Source organism: Coffea arabica, chromosome 5e (assembly GCF_036785885.1).
Source record: "Coffea arabica cultivar ET-39 chromosome 5e, Coffea Arabica ET-39 HiFi, whole genome shotgun sequence".
Lineage (NCBI taxonomy): Eukaryota > Viridiplantae > Streptophyta > Magnoliopsida > Gentianales > Rubiaceae > Coffea > Coffea arabica.
Window position 1 is genome coordinate 8257061 of NC_092318.1, and position 10361 is coordinate 8267421.

Consider the following 10361-nt stretch of genomic DNA (forward strand, 5'->3'; position numbering starts at 1 on the left):
GTGCAGCAGTCTTCGGTTGCTAGAGTATGTGAAGTAATTGCAGAAACTTGTTTCATGGCTATTGCATAGAACTTGCATGTTTTTTCCTTCTAAATTTTCTACCTGTTGAGGCGATGGTGATGACATAGTTTGCAGCTTAGTTAAAGCTATGTATGTGAGCTTGAGATCTGTTTTTTTTTGGAAAATAAGATGTGAGTTTGAATTGGGTTTCGTTTGAGCAAACATGAGAGAAAATATTGCAGAAACTCACTTTGAATTTGATTTACCTGTTTGTTTGGTTGTTAGATTCATGCTTTAATGTGTTGGTTAGAAGATTTTTCGATCAAAATGGTGTTAAGGTTGAGAAAATGAAAGTCACGGTTGTCTTCTGGGTTGCCGAAAGCTTTCAGCAGAAATTTCTGCTGCAGAATGTTGTTTCTCATGTTGATTTTCACGTAGCTTGCATGGGTTTTGCATGAAATAATTTCTGAAAATTACATTTTTAACCCCCCAAGTCCCCTCTTGACTCACTAGGGCCCAAGTAATTGGAACATTTAATCAATTTGATCCTTTTAAGTTTCTTTTTGTTCCACAAGAGCCCAAGCATGTTCTAGTATCTTGTAATTAAGTCCTAAAATCATTGCAACTTCAATCTTTGTTTGACTTTTCCTTTATTTTTAAGATCTTTGAAGTGCTTAAACAATTTATTTGGACTTGAATGTTCGAGTAATGCTTGTTTTGGGTCTTTAGTAGATGCTATATTTGGAAATTGAACGGGTTATTCCGTTTTCTTGGTCTTTAAGCATTTTTTGAGCTCATTCAAGTTGCAATTAGGTGGTTTTTGATGTTTTTGCTTATACTTTACTTTTAAATTGATGCCTTGACCCCTTTATTGTTTTGAAGCCATTTTCCTTCATTTGCTTACCATTAGGGGAAGGTATAACTTTCTTTTATCCTCTTTACTTCTCTCTTACGTGCTCCTACGTGTTACGTGAATTGCATGTCTACTTGGCTTTCTTAAGTTTTCTTTAATTCCTTTCATTTTTAAGTCTTTCTTTTATTTTATTTATGGGGTATGTGTACACCTCTTGGCTTGTAATAGATAGGGCATTGGAGAGCACTTTGTCCATTTTTCCCCCTTCCCCCATTTGTTTTAGTTAGCCCATGTAATAGTTTCATTTGCTTTTGGGGTATTATTTGGTTTGCTATGTGTTTAATTTGCTTTATTAAGCTATTGCATCTAGTCGAGCATGCTAAGTGTTATGTGCTACGTGTTATAAGTGATTTTGCATGTCTACTTGCTTTCTATATTTATAAATGAATGTGATGGATGAATGTACGTTTCCACTAGTCCAACGCTAGTCGGAATTCATAGAATGGGCTAGTCCAACGCTAGACCCTTAGGGACTTCCCCTCGTTAGTACATGTTTGCATGTTCATTACATGTCATGCATTTTTTTTAATTTTATCATTTTGCATGCCCCTCGAACCCCTTTTCCCTCCATTTTAGGATTTTTGCATTTCATGCTAGTTATAGGGTTCATCTGCTTGAGGGTCCCCTTAAATATGGGATATAGACGAGTGTGGCTTTTTCTAAGCCTTAGCACGCTTGTATTCCCTCTATAAAAGGGCAAATTGAGTCACGATTTAGGTCTCCCCGTACCCAATATGCATGAATTCCCTAGGCTCATGCATTTTCAAATCCACTCTACCATTTTATACCCTCATCACACTTTCATTTTTCCTCCCATTTTGCACACGTGCACCTTTATTTTTCTTCACTTGCACACGAACACTTTTATCATCACTTGCACACATGCACTTCATATTATCATTTCACATACCGTACCTTGCCCACTCACGTGCACATTTTCATTTACATATTTATTGTTTTTTATTACTTTTTCAAACTCATGTCCTCACATTGCATACATGCATTTCATTCATTTGCATCTCACTCGCATTATTCGTGACCTCTCCAAAGGGTCATTATTGGGCTTCACAATTAATGTGATTGGCACCATTCAACCTTTGAAGAGAAATTTCCCCCAATACCCCTAGGTCTAGGGTTTGCATTCATATAGTACATCCAAATGTAATAAATTCTTTGGTTAAAACAAGAAAATATTTGATTAAATCACGCAACTAGCCTTGGCTAGGTCGAAGGGGTGCCTTGGATTTTTATCCTTGCCTTCCCCTTCGTCAAATGTGACTCCCGAACCTTTTTCGTTGGTTTACGTGGACTAGGAGTCGTTTAAAAGGGGTTTCTTAATATTTTCTCCTATTTTTCTTTAAAAATTCATTTTTAGGTGACTTGGTACACCTTAACTCATTACCAAGTGCGCATTCTCAAGCCCCCATTTAGACCCATTTTTCTTTTAAATAACAATTCATTTTCCAATCACAAATTGAATCAAAAAATACATTTTCTCAAACCATTTATTTATTTATCAAAAAATGGGGCGCGACACTGATCGTAGTCACCCCATGTATTTAATTACATCTAAGTGGCTCATTTGGAGAAAAAGTTTTTACTTTGGATTTGGCATAACTCGACATTAATAAAGTGGAAAAGTAGACTAATTTAATATATCACAAATGAATTTGTGCCTGTTGGTTGGCACTTGCAGAGATTTTTTTTAATTCTTTGACATAATATGACGAGATGGAGGTGTTGCTATAAGGTCATTTAATGTAATTTAGACAATTTTATACCTATAAATTGAGACTAAGTATTCTTTTTTATTTTTGGCATAGCAAACACATTAGAGGTGTGATTTTGAGACAGTATGGTGTAACTTTGGCTGAGTGATGCCTTATACAGGGGATTGAATATATTTTTATAAGTTTGCTAGTGAACCCCATTAAAACTTCTTTCACATTTTATAGACATGGGTACGATAAATATGTGCCTATGTTCATCCTTAGAGTGATGTTATTTCTGTTGGTTGACTGAGATTTATGAAAAGTATGATTAGCCTATGTTTTTTGCAATAGTGTCACATGGTAGTAAAATTCACTTATGTTATTTGCAATAGTGATGGCACAATGAGTCTAGAATTTTTTCAATAGAGTCACATGATAGTACAATAGATCTATGTTGCTTGCAATAGTGATAGTATGATAAACCTATTTCATTTTCAATTCTAGTGTCAGCCATACTGTATAATTAATTACATCTAAATGACTTATTTAGAGAGACAATATCTTATTTTTAGATTGATATAATCGAACATTATTTAGGTATGAAAGTGGACCAATTTATAGCTGAGTCGAGAACTATGAGATTATTTATTATTTGGCATAAGACGACAAAGAGTCGATATTATTATGGAGAAATTTAGTGCATTATTTTATTCCAATGGGTTGCGAGTTGCAAGAATTTCATATTCTTTGGCATAAGATGACAAGAATGCGATGTTACTATTGACTAGTTTGGTGTAATTTAGACCATTTTGTACTTGTAAGTTGAGATTCCAGTCTTTTTTAGCATAAAACCCATATATTGTAAGTGTGATGTTGAGATAGCCTGACTTATGTTAATTGCAATAATGATAGTATGACGAGTTTATAATTTTTTCAATAGTGTCACCTTATAATAAGATGGACATGTGTTGTTTGTAATAGTAGTAGTAGGACAAAACTATATTTTTAATAATACTGGCAGGCTCTTTGTGCATTAAATTACGTGTAAGTATCTCTTTTAAAGAGACAAATTTTTTTGCTTTTAGTTTGATATAACTAAACATTGATTAGGTATAAAAGTGGAGCAATTTGGTACATCACTAATGAATTTATGCTTATAAATTGAAACCTACGGGGATTTTTTATTACTCGACATAAGAAGACAAGATGGCAGTATTATTGTCAGGCGATTTGGTACAAACCAAACCATTTTATGCATATACATTGAGTTTGAGTATAATTTTCTCTTTTGGTGTAGCTAAATACATTAGAGGTATGATTTTAGGATAGTTCAGTATAACTCTAACAAAATTATTTTAATTAAAAGAGACTAAGTATGTATTTATTAAATTGACATAAAAACCCTACCAAAACCTCTTGTGTATTGCAAACATTGATTCATAGTAATGGACATATGTTTGTGTTTGAGGAGGCATCATTTCTATCAATTGGCTAAAATTGTCAGAAAGTACAATGAACTTATGGTTTTCTAGTAGTGTCAGTGGCGGAGCCCGAATCCTAGGATCAAGGGTCAATTTTTAACACCACATCAAATATAATCATAATAAATTTATAACCAAAAGATGCTTATGTTAAAACATACTTTTTTCCATTAGGTAAATTATACTTTGAAATCTAAATTGTGCTATTATGTAATGGTAGTTTGGAAACGTCAAAAGAGTTTGTTCTTTGATTGACATCAATAATTAACCTTGATTAGATCCAATACTCTTGTGAAGCATAAGAATTAAAAATTTTAAATTTATTAAGGGAAGTCAATGTAAATAAGAAAGGGACTTTAAAAAATTTTAGAGGGGACAACATGGATAAAAAAGAGAATTTCAAAAATATTGGGGGGAAAATTTGATAAAAATAAAAATTTCAAATATTTCATGGGTGCAACTAAAGGGATAAATTAAGATTTTTCAAAAGTTCTATAGCTAAAATAAGATTTTTTTCAAAATCGAGGGGACAGGCAAATGCCCATTCTCAACTCTTTTTGGCTCCACCCCCAAGTAGTATCATGGATGTATGTTATTTATATACATACATACGTACACACACACATATATATTGATAGTGTCACATGATAGCATGATAGACTTATGTTGTTTGTCATAGTAGGTGAAGTTATGTTATTTCTAATACTAGTAGCAACTATTCTATGCACTTAATTATGTTAAAATGGCACCTTTGGAATGAATATCTTGTTTTTAGTTTGCATAATCGAAAATTGATTAGGTGTACCACTAGATTAGTTTAGTGTAATTCAGACCATTTTCTTCTCATGAATTATAATGTGCAAGGATTTTTAATTCTTTAGTGTAAGATGACGAAAAGGTAATGTTACTGTAGGGCAATTTGATTTAAGTCATACTATTTTTTGTCTATGGATAGAGATTTGGTATTCTTTTAATTTTTGGCATAATAAAACAATTAGAGATGTGACTTTGGAGTGGTCCAATGTAACTTTGATCGAGTTATGTCTAATAGCAGGGACTTATTATATTTTTGTTATGTTTACAAAGGAACTTTACCATAATCTCTTGTATTTTGTAGATACGAATACATAGTGATGTATATATGTATGTGCTTGGGGTGGCAGCGTTCCTCTCAACTAATTGAGATTGTTAGGAAGTAATTTGAATTTATGTTTTATCCAATAAGGTCACATGATAATATATTGGATCTATATTATTTGCAGTAGAGCAATGAGCCTATGGTTTTTTCAATAATGTCACATAATAGTACAATAGATCTATGTTGTTTATAATAGTGATAGTATGATGAACTTATGTTGTTCTCTATTGTGGTAGCAGCCAATTTTCACTTCTTTTTTTTTTACATCTAAATGGCTCATTTGACGAAAAAAGGCTCATTTGGAGAGACTGAGTGTCTTAATTTTATTTTGGCATAACCAGACATTATTTAGATGTGAAATTGGCATAACATGATAATATATTGGATCTATATTATTTGCAGTAGAGCAATGAGCCTATGGTTTTTTCAATAATGTCACATAATAGTACAATAGATCTATGTTGTTTATAATAGTGATAGTATGATGAACTTATGTTGTTCTCTATTGTGGTAGCAGCCAATTTTCACTTCTTTTTTTTTTACATCTAAATGGCTCATTTGACGAAAAAAGGCTCATTTGGAGAGACTGAGTGTCTTAATTTTATTTTGGCATAACCAGACATTATTTAGATGTGAAATTGGCATAACATGATAATATATTGGATCTATATTATTTGCAGTAGAGCAATGAGCCTATGGTTTTTTCAATAATGTCACATAATAGTACAATAGATCTATGTTGTTTATAATAGTGATAGTATGATGAACTTATGTTGTTCTCTATTGTGGTAGCAGCCAATTTTCACTTCTTTTTTTTTTACATCTAAATGGCTCATTTGACGAAAAAAGGCTCATTTGGAGAGACTGAGTGTCTTAATTTTATTTTGGCATAACCAGACATTATTTAGATGTGAAATTGGCATAACATGATAATATATTGGATCTATATTATTTGCAGTAGAGCAATGAGCCTATGGTTTTTTCAATAATGTCACATAATAGTACAATAGATCTATGTTGTTTATAATAGTGATAGTATGATGAACTTATGTTGTTCTCTATTGTGGTAGCAGCCAATTTTCACTTCTTTTTTTTTTACATCTAAATGGCTCATTTGACGAAAAAAGGCTCATTTGGAGAGACTGAGTGTCTTAATTTTATTTTGGCATAACCAGACATTATTTAGATGTGAAATTGGCATAATATAGTGGAGCATCAATAATTTCGTGCCTATGGATTGATACCTGTACAGATTTTTTTTCTTTTGTGTAAGATAATGAAAGGGCAGTGTTACTTTCTAGTGATTTGGTGTAACTAAGGTTATTTAATGCTTATGCAATGTAAATCGAACCGAGTCATGCCTAATAAGGGAGATTGAGTATGTTTTTATCAAATCGGCAAAGTAATCTTACCAAAACTTATTTTGAATTTTGCAGATGTAAGTACATAGTGATGTACATATTTTCGTACTTGGACTTGCATTGTTTCTATTGATTGACTGAGATTTTCATTAAGTATGTCTATATTTTTTAAATAGTATCACATTAAATTATGATGAAACTATATTGTTTGCAATAGTGATATGAGCCTATGCTTTTTCCAATAATGGTATGTGCCATCTCATGTACTATTATGCTTAAGTGGCTCGTTTGGAGAGACTTAGCATCTTACTTTTAGTTTCATATAACCAGACATTAGACAGGCGTAAAAGTAGGTAAATTTGGTATGACTTAGACCATTTTTGCTTGTGTGTTGAGACTTACAAGGATTATTTTATTCTTTGAAATAAGATGACGAGAGAATAGTGTTACTATCGGGCAGTATCGTATAACTTAGGCCATTTTGTACCTGTGGGTTGAAATTGAGTATTCATTTCTATTTTTGGCATAATAGAACATATTAGAAGTGTAATTTTAGAGTGGTCTGGTGTAATGTTGACCTATTATACTTGATTTGAGGGATTGAGTATATTTTTATCAAGTTTGCTAAGGAATCATGTCAAAACCATTTTTGTATTTTACAGACAAAAGTACAAAGAGATGAACATATGTTCATCCTTGGGCAGCTTTCCTACACTAGAACAAAAGTGGCTTTTCCTGATATGCCTATAAGGACACTTGCTGGTTTGTGTTATTATAGTAATTCTATTATGACACTTATTATCAACTCAATAATATATATTTTAATTTTTTTATTTTATCTGATATAAGAATAATAATGTGCCTTTAGACTACCTATTAGGACACTTGAGAAAATGTAAGATATATCAAAAAAAGAAGGAAATGCACAAAATGACATCGTAGTGAATTGGCGGAAGATTCATTTGCTCAAAACTTTCATTTTGCCGGCCAAAACACTTAGTCAAATTTTATTGAGAGCTGTCCATCGGGAACGTCGGACAGTTGGCGGTGGACCTACTGATATCGTCATTGAGAGCTGAGAGAATCGGTTACTTTGACGATCCTAACTTTCTGCCCTGCATCAGCAACAATGCTTATGCGCCTTCTCCTCCCGGCGATCTCTCCTTCCCTCTCGAAGGTCTCGTTTGCCGTTCCCTCTTATACTGAGTGCTACATTTTCTATGCTCTTTGTCTTAAAATGGATGAGGAATTTGGGAATGAAAGTACTATTTATTTGCTACTTTTCTATCTACGTATTTTGTTTGGGTTTTCTACGAAGCAATTCCGACTATGACTGGTTTGAGTCTGCAGCTTTTGATTCGTCCTCCAACCGATTGACTCTTGTACAGCAGAGGTCTCCAGTTGTAAAGGAAATATGCTTTGAATTAATTTATTTGGGAAGAAGCAAATGAAATAGAGATGTTTAGTGTAGGCATTACTACTAAACATTTAGATGATGAACTGTTCAGCTTTATTCCTCTCGGTTGTCTACTTGATTCATGTGACTATTTTGTTATGGATTTGTTGCCCATAACCTGTTTGATAAAATGTCAAGTAGACGACCGAGAAATTGGTGAATCTTAGAAAAGTGATTACAGATAAATCTCATGTGACCAGATACTTCCTGTTTAAGAGTCTTAAAAGGATACATGTTGACAAGCCAGTGAAAAAGAGAAGCCTAGTTTATTCAATTTGAATTAATTCACTTGATTTAACTGAAACATCTTTGCTAACTGGTACTCGAATTGAGTACTGTTGTTTTTATAGAAAGCGCCTCATGAAGGATACATGTTGGCTTCAAAAATGATAAGTGGAGGCCAAGGGTCAGAGCTAATGCCCAGGGAAGCAAATCCAGATGTCCCTATGACCGCCTATAGGTGACTAAATGCATATTGTTAACTCGTTATTGGCCTATGGTTACCAATAAAGATATGTTTGAATAGGGTCATCTTACCTAAATGACACCAAATGACAACATGTCTTGTAGATATCATTCGCTTTGTGCATATAATGGTGATGATGACTTGTTTAGCTCTGACTTAAGTGAGGACCAGCTGAGGCAGAGACTTGGACACATGTCCCACACATCTTGTCAGGTAGGAAATTGTAGTACATAGTTATGTTCAATATCTGTAATTTTTTCCATCACATTTGATAGACCAAAGGCTATTTTTCTAGCATGACATGATTTCCAGTAGGTTGAATTGCTTGAACGCAAACTGAATTTACACCTGCAGATTTCATTTATACGACTACTATGTGCCTGTGATCACCATTTCTTGGTTGTGATGTGATTATACAAGATGCTTTGTAATGGTTTAGAGTGCCATTCTAATATTCGTGTTTTGCAGATCATATTTTCCATGGCCGATGAATATGTACCAGAGTATGTTGACAAGAAAGCACTTGTTGAGAGGTAAGACTTGCGATCAAAGTTTTTAATCGTGTGTCTAATATTTGTTAGATATGATGAACATGTTTTAACTTGTTTCACTTGATCTGTGTCGTTATTCTGACCGCTATTTTTGTCTATATTTTCTTGTACTTCTTTAGATTATGCAGAGCAATGGGTAGTGCAGAAAAGGTTGAAATTGAATGGGAAAACCATGCCCTATCCAACTGAGTTCAGGAAGCTGTCCAGGCAATAATAAACTTTGTTAGAAGAGAGGGACCCAAGGGTTGGGATGACCCATGGAGTTAAATATCAACTTTTCTTTTCTTTTTTTTTTTGAATTGTTATGTCATTGAATTCAGGCAATGGTGGTCCTCCTTCTTTTATTTGTTTGATTTTTTTATAGGTACGGAACGGCATCTATAGCAAAGCTAGTACATTAGTTTAGTTTCTTTTCTTCTGAAAGAACTTATAGTTTCAATGGAAAGTTCCAAGACTTGTATATCTGACATAATTGTGGCAGGAATGAAGTGAAGGATTATCTGTTGTTCCACATTGGATCTCGGTCTTATTGTATGGTGTGATTAATTTCTCTTTACCTATGTATTCCTAGCAATTAAAAGTGTCAGCATAGCTTAGCTTCTAAAGCAATATCCTAATGTGGTATTATAGCTATCCTGACACTTTCGATTATCAAGAAAGGGATTTTTGTTGGCAGATGGGATGCTATAATAGTATAGTTTTCCTGACACATTTAAATGCTACGAGGCTATCCCTACATTGGAAGGGACGACACTTATCCGAGGTGTGAGGAAAGGTAAAGTGTCATGTTAGATTATCTATACTGACACCTTTAAATGCCACTAAAGGTCATTTTTGTTGTAGTGCCATTTGTTAACTGAGATTACAATGAAGTATGATGAGTTTATGTTTTTTTTTTCAATCGTATTACATGATGGTATAATGGACATGTGTTGTTTGCAATAGTGTTGTAAAATAAGTCTATAATTTTTTCAATAGTGTCATATAATAATTCAATGAACTTATGTTTTTTGTTGTAGTAGTAGTAAGATCAACCTATGTTGTTTTCAATAATGGTACTACAATAAACCTATGTTGTTATCCATAATGGTGGTAGCTACCCTATGCAATTAATTATGCTCAAGTGAATTTTTGGAGAGAATAAGTACCTTGCTTTTAGTTTGACATAACCAAACATTGTTTAGATGTGAAAATAGAGTAATTTAGAATATCACCAATAATTTTGTGCCTATGTATTGTGACCTATAAAGAATTTTTATTCTTATACATAGCATTATAAGAGA

At 33.2% G+C, this 10361-nt stretch overlaps 1 protein-coding gene across 1 annotated transcript; it reads left to right on the forward strand.

The window, feature by feature from the left end:
* The first annotated feature begins 7606 nt into the window (after positions 1-7606).
* On the forward strand, positions 7607-9589 carry LOC140006464 (fusarinine C esterase sidJ-like). The gene is made up of 5 exons (XM_072048390.1): positions 7607-7782; positions 8412-8521; positions 8632-8740; positions 8996-9060; positions 9198-9589. The coding sequence occupies exons 1-5, from the start codon at positions 7735-7737 to the stop codon at positions 9265-9267; spliced, it is 402 nt and encodes a 133-aa protein (XP_071904491.1). The 5' UTR covers positions 7607-7734; the 3' UTR covers positions 9268-9589.
* Positions 9590-10361: the final 772 nt, after the last annotated feature.